At 36.7% G+C, this 17,763-nt stretch overlaps 2 protein-coding genes across 2 annotated transcripts in view; one reads left to right on the forward strand and one right to left on the reverse strand.

The window, feature by feature from the left end:
• ccdc148 (coiled-coil domain containing 148) overlaps nt 1-4,484 on the reverse strand; it is a 45,825-nt gene extending 41,341 nt beyond the window's left edge. Inside the window, exons 1-2 of the mRNA XM_015378540.1 lie at nt 4,397-4,484; nt 3,871-3,992 (exon numbers count right to left, since the gene is read on the reverse strand). Of these exons, the coding sequence (XP_015234026.1) occupies nt 3,871-3,992; nt 4,397-4,460 (186 nt within the window). The 5' untranslated portion in view covers nt 4,461-4,484. The remainder of the gene's footprint in view (nt 1-3,870; nt 3,993-4,396) is intronic.
• A 4,218-nt stretch (nt 4,485-8,702) lies between these two features.
• pkp4 (plakophilin 4) overlaps nt 8,703-17,763 on the forward strand; it is a 108,928-nt gene continuing 99,867 nt past the window's right edge. Inside the window, exon 1 of the mRNA XM_015378543.1 lies at nt 8,703-8,860. The gene's annotated coding sequence lies outside the window, so the exon portion shown is untranslated. The remainder of the gene's footprint in view (nt 8,861-17,763) is intronic.

Here is a 17,763-nt window from a genome sequence, read left to right on the forward strand (position 1 = left end):
ATGCATTCTCTAAAAGTCAAAAGAGAAACTTTTAGAAGAAAGACTGTTGCAAATTGAGCCCTGAAACAGGTTTACCTCATAATAGAAACAGTAAGCCTTTTATATCTAATTACAACAACCTTCTTTCTAGAGACATTTACTGTAGTCTTGATTCGCATCATTGTGTATATGAGTCTCGTAAGCTGAGGTAATTCAACGGAGACATCAAAATAAACAGTGGAAAATTGAAATAGTCAAATAGACAGTTGCATTATATGCATGAGGCATATTATTAGGAGAAATAGAAGCATACAAAAGCCTTAATCTAGTCTCATTTGTTTTGCTTATATTTTGCATGTTCTTCTGAGAACTGTCAGTGAAGCAATTCTTTGTTTTGTTTTTATGCACAGGCTAGTGATTCAGATAATTGTACACAATAAAATTTCACATACAGAGTAAAATACAAACAAACAGTCAGGGTTGGTTTTTTTTTTTTTATTAATGTTACTATGGTCCCTTTATGTGTCAAAGTTCACATACACTCATTGTTGTCATAAATATATCGCAGTGTTTTTATCACCATTACATACTTATTATAATACTTTTGAAATATTCTCTTATCTAGCAATATGATCATACAACGAAATAACTAAGACATTTTAACAACAAGCAATTGTAGCAAAACTTTGGATGCATAGATGGTTTAAGGTATAGTCAGAAAGAAATTGCTTAAGTTTAGCAAATCTCTATGAAAAACATGATTAAATGTGTGACAAAAACCAAATTCAACATTCCAGGAAAAGAACCTCATGCTAACTGTGAGGCATAGTGTCAACTGTGGGATTGTTCTGGCTGCAGCAGCGCCTGGTCAGCTCAGGATCATAAAATCCACCATAAGCTTTACTGTGTGTTATAGAGTACCTGGAAAAAAGTGTTTGAAAAAAATAAAGTGTAGGACGAATTAAACCCTGCGACCTAACAGCTGCAAAAAACACTAGTAAATCCACCTTGGACAGACTGAGAATTGTAAAATGGGAAGTCCATGGCATGAGGAAAACTGGACCTTGGTCTTTTAACAATGCTATGGGGTGACTTGAAACAGCATCTGCAGACAAGCAACACCCCAAACATCTGTCTGAATGTGATGAGGAAGGGGAGCTACCTATGAGGCATGTTAGATTTTGCAAGGTGGCCATAAGAATCACTACATGACATTTTTTTTTAGGTTACCCCCACCCCTGCATCAGCTATTAAATGTTAGGATTTCCTAACTTTTTAATGAGCTATAGAAAAAAAATCTCTTTTTTTTGTTTTGTTTATTTAAGTGCACAAAGTACACTTAAGTTTCTGTTGAAAATATCAACCTATAAAAACTATTAAAAATGCTTTCTATTTTATCACCTGTATCAAAGTGTTTTCTTTGCTGGCCTGATGTGATATTCTAAATGTAAGATTTTTTAATACCATTACTTGGATCATAAAATTAACAGGAAAGTTTTTTATTTGCTGTGTAATTAATATATATGAGATCTAGTGAATTTAGATTCTTAAATATAGGAATGTTTCAGTCATATTCTGATAGAGTGAAAATGACTCGCCTGGATTAAATATGTTGATGTGTCTTCTTAAATAGTTTAATATCTACGGTAATATTTAAGTCTCCCCTAGACAAAATAGGTCTACATAAAGCAATTAAATTGCATTGTTATTTGTTGTATGATATGTGGTGATATTATTTTTCTGTCCTGAGTAGAGTCAAATATTAACACTTAGAGAAGAGAAAAAAAATGTGCTCGTCTATGGCTCGTAAAAAATCCATAACAGTGTTTATCCTTAGCTTCCTATTAAGAGCATACAACTTACATATAAATCCAGATAGATAAACGTTGATGAGGGGAAGGCAAAATGTGTTACCAACAAAACAAAAGATAGTTCTGCTCTGAGGCAAAACATTCCCGTTTTGTTTGATAGACATGAAGCAGTTCATCATTATGTTCATTATGTTATGAACAATGATTTGTAATATTAACTTTTAAATATCAGCTTTCGGAAGTCAATAATTAGGCATCTAATCTAAACTTGTTTGTGTTCTTAGTCTTACATGTAATACAGAGAAAGACACATTCCAAACGCCAGATGGGCTGTCTCCTCCCAAAAGGTCTCTTTTTTCATTTTTTTTTATCCCTGCTTAATCTATGCAGGATCTTTGGAGCAAGTGCATATCTGCAGCAAGAAGCATGGGGTCACACAGAGAGAAGATCGTAGCGAAGGCCAAGAACCTGTCAGACGAACTTTATGCAGCATAGATGCTTTCTGACTTATCCTGGAGATGGAGAGTCTGGGATTCCCTGCTGTTATTTAAAGACCAGACTTTGCGTCTATGGTTCCTCCAGTTTTTTTTACCCCAGAAGTAGTCCACAGTACTAACATCTTTTTCTTAAATGACTGAGTCTTCGATTGAGCTAAACTCAACTCTTTATTTTGAGCCGAGCAAAGAACGAGTTTAGATAAGTTTTTAGCTTACATCAGTGAAGATGATTACCTTTATCGCAACAAAAGTGATGTCTCCTTCAATTTATGAGGGAGAGTAAATAGACCACATAGAACTTATACATAATTACATTATATTCAAAGAAAAAATTAAGATTTTAGGAGAAGCATATGTGTCTAGATGATTAAAAAGATGATCCCTAACACTACTGAAGCTAATACCCCCATGAACTGATCTTGGATAAGCAGAAGAGTATTTTTAGATCTTGGTCTTGTGAGACTATTTGTTTACTTTGTTGTGTGGGAAATCTGAATCTGAAAAAATATCAAGGTTTTAGTTTTAACATTTATTACACACTTCATTTTTCAATTGAGCTAACATTTCTATTTTAATAATAAATATTATTCTATGCCTACAGTATGAGAGTAATAGAGCTCACTTTCAAGTTTCAATGTCATTTGACTTTTTTAAATATTTTTTTTATCAGTATTCATTTTTTTTTAACTAGGTGTTGAAGTTGTATTCTTCCCGTTCCATCCTAGAGATAAAGGTCTTCCACTTCAACTTTATCATGAATTAACAGGTGAAATGGTTCAAGTCACTGTTTGAAAAAATGCTTTTGTTCTATTTCCCATAATCCAACTTCAGACCAAAACAGATATAAACCTAAATCTAAGCCCACTCTATTTTTGTGATGTCAAGAGTTTAGTGTTTTGAAATGTACCCAGTAGTTCCTCATAATGCAAAACATATTCCAAGCTCAAAGCAGCTCAGAAGCTTTTATTCATCGCTTGCCATAAAGAGCGAAGTTGAAAGGGGCTTCTTTTCTTTTCATTTCATGTCAGCAGAGTAACTTAATATGAACATATAGTCAGTCTTATCTTTAATGCACAGAAAGCAGCATAAAAGAAGCCATGGAAATGATGCAGTCCAACTTCTGACAGCTCACTAATTAAAACAAACCAGGTTTAACTACTTAATAACCGCTGACCAATAACTGTTCACTATACTCAGAGACACATGAATAAGAACTTCAAATGGTTTCATTTGAAACAACAAAGAACTAAATTAATATTCACAGCACCTTTATTCTCCATTGCAGGACCCTTAATGCACAAATTTATGTTTGTAATCTAACTGAATGTGCAATGGAGTCAATTTAAAAGAATGTGTTTCACATAGTAAAAATATGCAATTTGGTATTAATGGAGTAATACTGTGTGGTAATCACTCATCAACCTCAGGTTTTTGTCACTTCATGCCCTGCTAAGGATACCGAGTGACTTTACAACAATTTCCTCCTCATTTGCTGCTAAATCACAGCATTGTTAAATATACCTGGGATTAATTTCATGCTGGATTGTTTTTAGGTCATGGATGATCCTGATAACAAAATCTACCTTTTGTTCAATGAGATTGTACTCCAGGCGACTGGCATCCACAAAGGCCTGCAGCGTTTCATATTCAGTCGGTTTGTACCTGGAGCTGCCAGGACTGTTTTCCATCCGCAGTGTCAGTTTTTCTGCATGAATAAAAGCAAATGAAATGGTTGAATTGGAATACTTGAAACACTCCACTCTTTGCTTTATGTCTGAAGGGAAACTTTAATGCCGACTTCAACTGAGAAGATAATATAGAGGCAGGCTGAGGGACTGAGAAACCATATGGATATTTTAGACATTACCGCACAGTGGGGTTAGCAGACAGTAACCTCATACCGTCAGACATATTTTTTCTAAGTGCTTCACTTGCAACTTGGGAAGAAAGGCAAAGGAAGAGAAAAAACATAGCCTCTGACAAAAACGTCTTAAATATGGCAGCACCTGGGGCTTTCGACAGGTTTAGTGAGAAAGAGACGTACAGCAGTTCAGTAGGCCACTTTGTCGGAAGTCAGTAACACATCAGACCCTCTTCTTATTAACTCACCAGCATCTTCTGCCCTGTGGCTTGAGGGGAGTCTGGGTAGATTCAGAGCACTCTTGTTCTGCATCTTCTATGCAGTAGATTCCCTTTTAAAAANACCAGCATCTTCTGCCCTGTGGCTTGAGGGGAGTCTGGGTAGATTCAGAGCACTCTTGTTCTGCATCTTCTATGCAGTAGATTCCCTTTTAAAAAATAGAGTAAAGCATCATTGTTTGAAAAAAAAAAAAAAATCAGCAAAGACATTTTGCTCAGGCAATAACTTGCATTAATAAAGCAGATAAGCATTGGTTGAAAATACTAAGATAAAGTAACAGAAATAAGTCAAGACAAAAACACAGCAGTATGTGAACCAATGGTGTGGTATTGCAAAGTTCAGAGAGCAAAACATCAAAGAGGATCAACCAAATATTCTGCATTATTAGAATTTGTTTCATAAATGGAGTGAAATCTTAATAAGTTGTACTTTCATTCTGATTTTGCAAAGTTTCTATCTTAGTCAGTTGAATAACAACCTGCTGTCCTTTTGCGAATCTCTGATGTTGCTGCTATTTTCAAATATCCATTACTATGAAAATGTTCATAGCTGTATATTGGTTATTTATTCTCCAGTTGCACAGTTCTATATTGTTAAAATAGTTTACATTACAGTATTTTATTGTTAATGTTTTAACTCCTCACTATTATGTTATTGTTATACATTTTTATAAGGTCTACATATATGTGAACATTTTCTATAATCTTTTTGCTGCTTTAAACACCAGAATTTCCCGGTTGTGGGACAATAAAGGGATTTTCTATTCTATTCTACTCTATTCTATGATCCTGGCTTAATTCTGTGGGTCTACAGCACATGCATTTAGTTTGCTTTTCAAAATGAGAGATTTCTTCTCTTCAAATTTACATAAACCCAAACAATTACTGGTGAGCATAGAGGTCTAAATATATTCCTTTCACTGCAGCATTATTTAGTACAAAAAACAAAAGCAATTTGGGTGTGGTTATTCATAGAGGCATGCATCCCACATGAAAAAGAAGTGCTGCCAATAAAATTGTGTGTTTTAAAGTCATAGACTTAGACAATTTTTATAGTCATTTTGTATACACATAGTGTACACAGTAAATGAGCAGCAGCTTAGCAGTGAAATTTACTGTCTAAAGTTAAAGTCTTTGTGGTGCCATGCTGACTGGATGCATATTATTTCTTACAGATTTAAAAAAGAAATGCTTCCAGAACAGAAATGATCCTGTGCAATACTTAAGAGTGGGCATAATAAAATTATTTATCTTAGTCCTGACCAAAGCATTTAGATTAACATAGCTAAGCAAACTCCATATGTTTACATTGAGCATGGGAAGATATTCCTCCTATGCAACTAGTTGCCAAGTAAACTTCATCTATCGCTTTATGGGTGACCCAAGCTGCTCTTTGCTGCAGTTCTACAGTGAGATTTAGAAATATTTTAGCTCCCTTACCAACTTGCTTCTTGTGCAGGGAGCCAAGATAAGCATGGCCTTTCCCTCTGTCTTGTAGTCAGAGGTGAAAACAAACGTGCCGCTGTGTTGTGTCATGTTTATAATGCAAGGAAATAGGAAATGAGACATGAGTAATTAAATGTTACCCTGATCAACTTGAGCAGTAAAGTACTGTTGCCTTTTCCAGATCACATATTGCTTGATGCATGAAAAGATCAGCTGTTCTGTTCCAGTGCAAAATCTTGGATCCTTCTTTTTTTTTTCTTGGCCTGTTATTCAATTTCTTAACTCAGTAATGTTCGTGATCTGTTTAGAACGGGTCCAGTCATCTGACTTTCAGCAGTATTTGATCATCTTGACATGCCTCTTTTGGCCACCATTCAGAAGAAAGATCATAACTTTCTAAAAGGTAAACATGAAAATGTATTAAGTAACTAGTTATGCACTTAGAAGCCTGTCTAGGAATTACATTCATTTACAGCTATTATTTTCATAGACTCCTTAATCTGGGTTGATTTTATTTATGCTTATTTTTTTGTTCATCAGAAAATGTATTCTTTAGAATTAGAAGCATAAATTGAGAGTACAAAAAGAATTAGAATTTGCAAAAAGGCTTATTTGTCAGATTAAAAGTACCTTGTCAACTTGCTTTTCATTAAGCCCACATTTATGAATTAATAAATACTTCTTTAATATATATACTTTATTAATAATGAAACTACATCTTTATTTTACTTGAATCGTGTTACTGAAATAAGTGAACATTACAATTATGATATTTGTTGAAAATAAGAAAAATAAGCAAGATTCTCAATACAGTATAGTCATTGATTCTTCATATCGAAAGGAGTCATCTGAGGAGGCAACTATTGCCTAAGGAACCAGCCCAGCCACATCCCAACAAAATGAGGCCAGGGACATAACCTAGGACACCTTGAAGGCAGTGGTGACACCAGGGGGTGGCTAGGGGTGGCCACTGCCACCCTGTGCAATGCCCTGGCCACCCCACTCGCCAGTGTAAGTTGTAGTAGCATGAGTTTAGCATTTCATCCCATCATGCACAACCAGCAACATAACATTAAAAAACACACAAAAATCCAAGATATGAGTGGTGTTTACTTAAGTCTTTAGGATTTCTACAGGCATGTTTACCACAATAGTAGCTTCAAACCCTGAAATTATGGCTTTTAGTTTCAGTGTGCCACTCAAGATTAGTGGCCCCATCTGGCCACCCCTATGATACATTTCTGGAGGCGCCACTGCTTGAAGGGACTCTATCTCTTAGCCAAGCTGGGGCAACTCTGACTTCCCCAAGAGGAGCTGGAGGAGGTATCTATAGAGAAGGAATATGGGTGTTTCTGCTTACATCACCGCCAGCATTAGATGACAAGTTGAATATGAGTATAGACCAGAGGTCACAGATTAGCGGACCTCAGTCCGGATCCCGACCCACCGGCTGGCTAATCCGACCAACCTGATTTAAAACATTTATCAATTACCACTTGTTGTCCGAGGACAGTGTCTAACTGCACTTGCGCCACTTCTCCTGTTAATTTGGTAAAGCACTCCGGAATGTACGGCACCAGGCTGCAGGTGATACTAATTAGCCAATGAGCTGCGTCAGTCAGGGTCGCTGCTGCAAGCTACTTTTAGACACAGCAGTAAACCTGTGGTAAGCAGGGTGGCAGGAAAGAAGGAAAAGACGATGAGAAAAAGAAAGCAGAGCAAGTGTGGAGTGCTGGAAGAACTGCGGTGAACTTGTGACACAAAGATGACCCTGCACATTTTGAGTATGTTTGGCTCACCTTACTGCTGTTTAGCAAGATTCTCCCCCATGAACATAACCAAAAAATAAATATGGATCCAGACTCACAAATGAGCACCTTGATATGTGCTTGAGAATGGCTTTTTCGCCATTTAAGCCCAGGTTTAAAGCTTTGCAGGGCAGCCTAAAGCCCACTGCTCTCAATTAGCCATCAAAAAGAAAAATATAACAATTTCAGTTCCACTGTTTTGTAAAGTATGTGAATCAGGGAATTGTCTATATACCAAACTGGTCTATTGTTGTTCTCTACTTCAAAATAATTTTTTTATATATATATATATTTTGTATTATTTAAAAATTCAATGTATAATATACATGGATGCATAAAAACCTCCTTTTCATTTCAGTATAATATTCAGTTCAAAGTAGTAGGTTATAATTAAAAATGTCTCCGGACCTTTACTGGTTGAGGATTTTCTTTATTCGGCCCCCGCTGATTTTTAACTGGTTACCAATGGTATAACCCATGATCCCATCAACTGTGTTAATGAATGTATAGGTGACTGTGCACATTATGGAAGATAATAAGATAGTTATCACCCAGGACACAATACTGCACCAATAAAAACTTCCATCTGCAAAAAAAAATAAAAGTGAATTTTAATATCTGAGCATTTGAACTGCATGGATGATAAACGAATTAGGTTAGATTCCTACACCAGGATAAACACTATATTCAAAATCAGTAAATACTTTGACCATACCATAAAAATTAGCAAATAAGCCTCTGAATCTTGAAAATTAGAGAAACCGAATCTACTAAGTTGAATAAGTTGCCTTTAGAGCTCTTAAAAGTTCAACTCACCACCTTTTCCTCTCTTTACAGTGTATAGGTTGACAAACCGCTGTAACCACGGTAACTATCATCTGTTTTCTTATTGGTCGTTTCAAGCGTCTGAACCTCCTCCGAAATGCCCCCTCGCCTTGTCACAACCAATCAGGAGTGCGCTCCGGCTCATGCATTCCCGCTGACGTCATGCCTGCTCGCTGTGCTTGGGACCGCTGCTGGAAGCTGGGAAGGGGTTGTCTCTTCTTCCCCTCGAGTATGGACACGAGTTCCGTCCTTCCACATGCATGGGAGTAAGAAACCGGACTTTACAGATGAAGTTACGCGTCTCCACGTAGGTCTGAGCCACAGCTCATCCCGGCGCAGCAACCGTCCTCACAAGGTATGCTGATTGTTCTCTTTTTGGTCTGTTTTCTGTGGCATTGCGAAGTGCGGAGTAATTTTTTAGGAGGGGAGAGAGCATCTCTGCTGCGCGGAGAACAAGCAGGACGAAAGTGGCAACTCTGAAAGTCTTGGAGACTTTCAAAGGGGAGCGCTTTATGTGCGTGGAAAAAGACAAGATAAGCTCTTTCAAAGCGTCTTTCCAGCAGGAATCAATCCAATTCTCCGTTAATCCTCTTCTTTGGATCAGTTTCTCGCAGACAGCGCGCACCTTTCATGGAAGACTCTCCACGGTGTTTCCTCAACGTCCTTTTTTCCCCCGTTGCTGCAAAAACATAACCAAATAGTACAAAAAAAAGGGAGAAAACTGTTCTTTTGCCACTATTTAACCCACATTAAATAATGAGCATGCTCCTATAACCTTGCTTGGGGACAAAAAATAAATAAAAATCAGGTGAGTTTTAAGAGTGTGGGAATCTTTGGAATGCGAGTTTTTTCCCTCCTGCCCCCCACTAGATTGACTTCACCTTTTTAACTCCCACGTTTTACTCCCTACATCCAAACTACGCCATATTTAATTACCCTAATCTGCATTTTTTTTAAACCCAGGGGCGTTTCTTCAAGCTTCCGTTGCTGTGCGTTATGCAGAAGCCAAACCTTTCTGTTTCCACCGTGATTGCTTGAGTAAAACAAAAAGTCTAATTACCTATCATAATGTATAGGATAATTGGGTAATTGTCTAAAATCTCATGCAGATTACCCAAGGGTTACTGTCACATCCTTTCCTTTTTGTCACATTTGTATATAGTTAGCATGCTGCAACATTTTAAGATTGTTGCATGCAAAAGAAATCTATGCATTAGAATAGAAAATCCCTTTATTGTCCCAATATGGGGAAATTCTGGTGTTTACAGCAGCAAAAAGATTACAGAAAATATTGTCACACAAATGTGGACCTTATAAAAGTGAATAAGAATAACATACTGGTGACGAGTTAAATGATAAAGAATAAAATACTGTACTGTAAAGTGTTTTAACAATATAAAACTGTGCACTGGAGAATAAAATTGTTAATGTGCAGCTATAGACATTTTTACAGTAATGGATATTTGGAAAAAAGCAGCAACATCAGAGATGTGCAAAATGACAACAGCATGTTATTTAACTGACTAAGATAGAAACTGTGCAAAATCAGCATGAATGTAACAACCTATTGAGGTTGTTGAAAAAGTGGTGGTTATAATGTCTTAGAACTGCTGGGAAGAAGGATCTGTGATGACGCTCCATGGTGCATTTAGGGGCTGCAGTGTGTCACTGAAGGATCTCTACAGTTCTGTAACTTCATGCATGGGGTGGGAAATAATAACAGCTTTTATCCCAATATCAATATGTACCAAATGGAAAATAAATACTTTGAAAAGTTTGTTAGTCAGCTATTGAAAGTGTAACACATTAAAGCTCTTCTTTAGACTAATGGCTACTATCCACCTTCATCCCCATCGCCGATATGGAGCATAGTGACCAACATTAGTAGGGACAGGAGAAATATCATTTTCCAAATTTGCCAATAGTTGTTTATGTGGCCTAAAAGGTTGAGGTTGTTCTATGTATCTGTCTTAAACAAAAGGGAATTATGCTTGTAATTTGTGGAATAAAGAAACCTTTTATTTTCTCTGTCACGCTTACCCCAAGCGGGGTCGTGAGGGGTGCTGGTGCCTATCTCCAGCTATCTACGGGCGAGAGGCGGGGTACACCCTGGACAGGTAGCCAGTCTGTCATAGGACAACTCAGAGATGAACAGGACAAACAACCATTCACATACACACTCAAACCTAAGGAGAATTTAGAGAAGCCAATTAACCTTACAGTCATGTTTTTGGACTGTGGGAGGAAGCCGGAGTACCCGGAAAGAACCCTCACATGCACAGAGAGAAAATGCAAACTCCATGCAGAAAGACCCTGCGCCGGGAACTGAACCCGGAACCTTCTTGCTGCAAGGAGGCAGTGGTTCCTGCATACACATGTCCGCCGTATCATTAGATGGTTTAGCAGGGGCCTTGAGATCACTTTAAGCGTATACATTGATATTCTGTTGTTAATGTTATTTTTTATTTGTTAATAAAGGCTTCTTTTTTTGTTTATATTGGATTTTTTTGTAGCATTGGTTAGCATTGTGGGATTTTTGTCATGTAAAAGGAGGAAATAGAAGCAATGTCCAATCAATCAGTATCTGGAATCGGTTAAACCGATTTGGCATCAGCCCAAAACAAAAAGATTTTATCGATGGATGTCTAAATCTAACCCGCCGAGGTCTGCCAACACTCCGTTTTAGGGAAAATAAATATGTAATAGGCATATATCTGAAAAAGTAGAGGCATTCATTCAGCCCGCTTACCAGCAGCAACAGGTGGGGGTGGGGTAAAAAAAGAGCTATATTACAGTTAGGGCTCATTGAAAGGACTTTAAACTCCAGGACTGCTATGATGGGATAGTTTTTGTATTTCAGCCTGTACACTTTTTGAAGATTCCTAAACATTCCATAACTCCTCATTTGAACAGAGAGTTATTATTACATGTATATAAAGTTGTTCTAATATTAATTTGTAATTAAGTGAACAAAAGGATTGATTAGGTCGCTATGAAATGTATACTATACAGGCGTACTTGAACAAAACGACAATGTAACTTTTTCTTCCTCTATTTACATGAAAAACATGAAACATTCATTACAAATGTTACACAAGTCTAATTTAAAAGAAAAAAAATAATATTTATTATAAAACCAAACAAAACATTGACAGCAGATAGAAAATGGAGGAAGCAGGAATGCACCTGATTCACTTGATCTCAAGGCATGGCTGCTGAATGCACTAGTGAATTAGTGAACACGTGCATTTCCCAGCCGATACCAATAGAAGAAAAGAACATGATTATCGGGGAAACCAGCTGTTAGATGGATCAGTCTATCTCTTAATAGGACCTGTCCCTAAATCCTGGTGACGGTTGGTCTAAGATTGTTTTGACATTTGCTGTTAATGGAAAATATTCTTTTAAAAAAGTGAATCAATTGAAGAAATGACACTCACTGATTTAATGAGCATTCCCGAAATAAATGAATAAACCATGCTAGTATGATTGGGGCTGAGTGCAGTAACTTTGCAGTCATTAGATATGCTTTATTTGCATAAAAGCAGCCAGAAAGGAAAACAAAAATGCCATTTTTATAATTACCATAACTATTCATATACAAATGTTTACTTATTTTGAGCTTCAGCTGATTTTTTTCCTCTGCTTCATGCTCTCGGTGTCTCTCTCTTATTGTCCACCACTCAGTTGAAGGTCTCTAATTTTCCCACCTGCTCTTAATGAGCTTCTCTCCTTATTAACATTATGGGTTTAGTCAAAAAGAAGATCTCACAGCTGTTGGTAGAAGAGAAGTGAAAAGTATAAGCTCAATAGTAGATAAGCTTTTTTGCTGCCATCAAATGGCTTCTGTCAGCATATTTAAAAATGAATATATTTTTTATTGAAACAGCTATATCTAGGATACTAGATATAGCTAATCATTTTAGTAATGATTCTGGCTCCGTATCTCTTTCTGCAGAAGTGGACAGGTTACATGCATGCCTGGGCAATGAGGATCTGTGTAGGTGGGTTTTATGTGGAAGTCCAGATGCTTTGCTGCGTCTTGCAGTCATCCTTATTTTCTCTCACACCATTAGACCCAAGCACAGATTCCCAAATGAAACCCTCCCCTCGTGATTCACATTACTGCACAACTTACACACAACCTCACAGCTGACAACTATCAGGGGTGGTTTTCTTTGGAAATGAGAGAAAGACAGAGTCAGGCTTTTCCACGTTCTGGTGTTGTTGTTTTGCAGTGTTTTTATTTTGATATTTAAATAGAAAGACTTAGTTTGGCCCAATAGATGTACATTATTCAATTTTTCTTGACAAAAGTTTAAATTTGTTTACAGAGCAATGCTGACTGCATTATTGACATGTTTCAAAAACTATTCTTTGTATGAAGTGCAATCCTATCTTGCAACAGAAAGAACCGAAACCGTACCAAAGGTTGCTGGTGTGACTATTTAAGCCAGACTTCATGGTGAGTTCATTTAAATGGAAGCTGACAAGAGCTGAATAGCTTGGTAGTCTTTGGCAAGTCCGTGCTCCTTATGCTATTTAACCCCCACCCCACCCTCAATCCCCGATTCTGGAAAAACATCAAGGCTTTATCCTTTGCCCCCACATTGCGTGTCAGATTTCCTTTTTTTAAAGCTACAATCAAAAAGAACCCCCCTCCCTGTATCCCCCCATTTTTTTGGAAAGGGAAAGTATTTTCACTCTCTGCCTCATAGCCTGTAAGCGTTGGAAACAAAATGGTGAGTTTCCATTGTGTCTTTGCTAAAGAGCTGGAGTATGAACCATTTTTTCTCACTTAGCCAGTCTGGAGAAATTCAATGCCCATCATGTACAATTTAGTCAGTTATGGACTGTACAAACTCCTTTAATGGATCTTTTGTTCTCAACAAATGTCAATAAATCTATTAAAATACCATGCAGCTAAAGTGTATTATGTTTCTGAATAAATAAGAACACATCAAAGTTCTTTTATTTTTTTAGTTAACCAATAAAACATATTTTAAAGATACATTACACAGTTATAAAGTGAAATGTCATAATCGCAAGTGCATTTTTTGGTGGTATTTTGACCACCAGATTGACCTATAGGGTGGCCGCATGCCACTGTGCCCATGATGCATTCCCTTCTCTGGTGGCTATTTTAAAACATAGAGACTCTGTCACGTAAATTGTTTTATTACAGTGAATTTATTGAAAATCTACTGGTGTATTTTTCATTTAGAAGTTACCCTAGAATATACGTCGCACCCCCGGCCAAAACATCTAAAAAAGTCCCATTTATAGTCCGAAAAATGCAGAAAATATTTGCTATATTATTTTTACTATAAGGGTTTGAAGTGAGAAAAAATTAAATGCATAAAGTTTCTTCTATAGGAGTTGATTTTTGTGGAAAACAGTGAAAAAAGATCAACGTTTCCATGGTAATGACAAACAAAAAATGTGAAAACATATAGGTTCTTTAAATGTAATTCTGTTTGGAAAATCCAACTCAGAAAGTCTTTGAAAAACCTCCTAAAGCTTCCAACACTGGTGCGTGTTATTATAGACTTTGGAGACCTTTAGTTGGTGCTTTATAATTTATAGCAATGGTTAGAAGCTATTATAGAGGGTCCAAAGAGCCACTTGTTATCCAGAGCTGCAGGTTGCAGACACCTGATTTAGAGTATTACTTAAAGAGAACAAAAATATATTTTTGAAATGCAGAAATGTCAGCCTGCTATAAAGTGCATTAATGTATTGTACAATATGCCTTCAATACTCTGTCGGATTTCCTTTTACATTAATTATTGAGTCAATGTGGTGATTGGTCTTTGGCACGGCTGAGGTTATAAGGAAAACCATGTTGATTTAATCACAACATTGTTTGGTATTTTGACCCACATCTTCATTTTAACAATACAGCATAAATTCCCTCTGATAATTTAGGTTAAACAAGTTTACTTGTCTAAATGCACAGTGGATCTATGGTCACTGAATGAGCTATTGGTACCTTTGGGAGGGTGGGCAAGTACAAAATCCTGTGGGAATTGAAATCAGCTTCTCCATAAAATTTGTAAGCAGAGAGAAGCATGAAGTGCTGCAATATGTCTTGTAAGATATCTACACTTACTTTTGACTTGATACAATACTCCTGATTAACTCCAGCTGATAACATGGCTCCCCAAAATATCAATGGCTGTGTAGACTTTACACCTTGGAACCCAAGTAGCTTAGATTCTGAATATCTGTGTAGAGTGATGCTGAAAGCACTCACTTGGACTGTAGTATTTGATAAGAGATCAACCGATAATTGTTTTTAAGGACCAATAGCGGTTATTTTGACATCAGTCTAATCAGTCCCTGATATGGGATGTCATTTGATTTTTCCTCGAGGGGGCTGATTCTTGGAGGTCATATTTGTTTTATTTCCTACATTTATATGATAGAAATCCCTCAATGCTAACAAATGCACAAAAACAAAACAGTTTTTATTAAACAACTATAGTAAATGGAGGGGATAGAAATGGATGATCTAAAGACATGGCTGCTGAATGCACCAGAGGATCGGCGAACATTTGCACGCATCGCCTGATGCTATCTCTAGTGCTGATGGATCACCTCCAAACTCTTAGACGAGTTTTGCTTCCTCTATAGGCTTTGACCTTAATTATTATTATCTAAACAGTTTTTCCTTCCACTTAACTTTCAGTAAATATGCATCTTTAGCTAGCTTCTTTAGCAATAACTTTTCAAGCCTTACCCTCTTATTAGTGTCATTGATTGTCTGCTGATGAGCTGTTAAGTCAGAGGCCTTTCTTTGCGATTGTATAAGCAATAACATGACCTTAAAGAGGCATTACAGAGGTTTCTTATAATACTGCCACCTGTGGCCAAACACAGAACTGCAACTCTTTTGCTTGTTCTCGTAGCTCGCTCTTGTACTTGACAATTTAAAAAAATATTTTTTTACTTCTTCACCTTACATGGAGTTGCCATTGGTGTCTGAGTTGAGCTGGATGCTGGTCGCTTCTGACTATCCAAAAAAATCCATCCTGAATATATTAAATTGCTTGCTAGGTTGGGCCCATTCAACATGTACGCTTGATGTCACATCTGCCACACGTGCAGGAACTTCCGACCCAAAGTAAATTCAGGAAAATAGGCTTCAGGCTTATAGATGCATTGGTGCTGGTCAAATAAAAAGGCTATCTTAAAGACATTTTTCAGTACAAACTTACATAATGTCTCTAAATGTAACATTTCAGAAGTTAACCAGTGTTTAGGTTTTCAAGATCTTACAGCGATGAACATAATAATTAATAGAAATTGATGCTAACCTCTGAGATTGACTTGCCAAGCTTAACTGACTTTTCAAAAATTTTCTAATTTATTAAGATTAACACATATACTGACAATCAGAAATCATAAAAAAAACCAGCATAACAGAAACTGCATGATAAAAGTTTGAAAGTATACAGAATAATGGAGATAAATCTGACTTATGTTTGTGTGCATTCATCTTGTCTAAGAAGTTGTCTGAGCAACTTTGGTAATATAGCTTTTGTGGCTTGAAGATGACTGATCACAGAACAGTAAAGCAATCAACCCTGTGAACACGTACGTTCATCATAAGTCAAATAAATCATTTTGTCATGGAACCCTGCAAACATAGGTTCTTTCCATTCCACATCATGGTTTGGTTTAAAAGCATTCATCTTGTCTCCACTGTGCAAAAACCACATGTAGTAAAGTGGGGGAATTTCCATAGTTATATCTGTCTGCCATAATGTGAAAAAATGTCTCTCTTAAGTGCCTAAAAAATATAATTCAGATTTAGAAATGTGCCATTAAAACTATTCTAACTCATTGACATTGCGTTTTTAGAATTTCCATTGATTGTATCTTGAAAAAAAATACCAACTTCACTTCAATTAATTGAACAGTCATAAATCACCAATGTGTCCCAGGTAGTCCTGTTTTGGCATGTGGATAAGCCTTGACATGCTTGGCTGCTAGCAAATTGTTGATCTAACTGGATATATAGATGGGAAGAGTCCCAGATTTTATGCACTGGTTGAATTCCTGATAGCTAAAGATAATACAGAGCACAGAGCATGTCAGCGTTTTTAGAGATTAGAAGCACAATAGAATTTTGTCCAGTAAAAGAGCCCCCCATTGATTTGACATGCTGAGTCTGAGACATGGACATTTGTCTCTGTTGATGTGAACAGAGGCAGTGGAAGGACAAAGTTTCTTCAGTGCACGTAGGGCAGACGGCTTACTGTTTAAGCAATCCTTTGGGTATTTAAGCCCTTGAGTTACCTCAGCAGGGGATAGTGCCCACCTTGATGAATATACCAAGTTCTTCTCACACTATCTCAACAGGAAAAGTAGACACTGAGCTGGGAAGGAAAGCAGACTTGGAGGACTTTAACATTTGTCTTGGGAAAACCACAATAGAAACTTTTTTTAGTTTGGGGACAAGTCCTATTGCTTTATTATGTTTATCTGCACAATGTAACAAACAACTCATGAATATTTGCAGTTGTAAAGTTTGAAAATATCACACCTTTTTTTAGGACTCCAAGATTAAACTTCTTTGATATGTCTTACCAAGAATTTAAAGCCTCATTTACAGTCATGGCTGCTGTGAAATGGATGGACCAGCATTGTGTTTTGTCTTTTAATTGCAGAAAGCAATCATTTAATTTTGTAAAATTGTTCCTAGAAAGAGCCCTGTGGGTTTAAGAAGCAATTTCACCGAAAGATACTCAACGGAAATTAAACAAGTATATCTACACAGTTATCAGGTCTAAAAACAAACTTTTAGTACATGTGTACTGTCTCTATTCTTTTCTCTGCTCCAACCTTTCCACTCCTTACTTTTAAGCATTTCGCTAACTTAGTTCGCAACTATAAAAACAAGATATATAAATCTTATTTTACTGAAAAAACAGTTATCATTGCCATTGAAGGAATTAAGATGGTTTTAAAAAAGTATCAGTATCAGATCATATTGGCCACATTCAAAGTCTGTTGATAGAAATAATCCTCTTATGTTGAAAGTTTATTTAAACCATTGCTTGATCAAAAAATTGGTCAGTTGTTCTTATACCCACTGACTGTTTACTCTTTTAGTAATCTTACTTGATCAAACCATTTCTAATATTCCTGTGCAAACAAGTAGGGATGGGGATCGAAACCCGGTTCCATCAAGGACCCGGTTCCACTTTTTTCAAAACCCGAAAATCAATAACGTTTGGGCTTATCGATACC

This window comes from Cyprinodon variegatus, unplaced genomic scaffold (genome assembly GCF_000732505.1).
Source record: "Cyprinodon variegatus isolate N-32 unplaced genomic scaffold, C_variegatus-1.0 Scaffold174, whole genome shotgun sequence".
Classification (NCBI taxonomy): domain Eukaryota; kingdom Metazoa; phylum Chordata; class Actinopteri; order Cyprinodontiformes; family Cyprinodontidae; genus Cyprinodon; species Cyprinodon variegatus.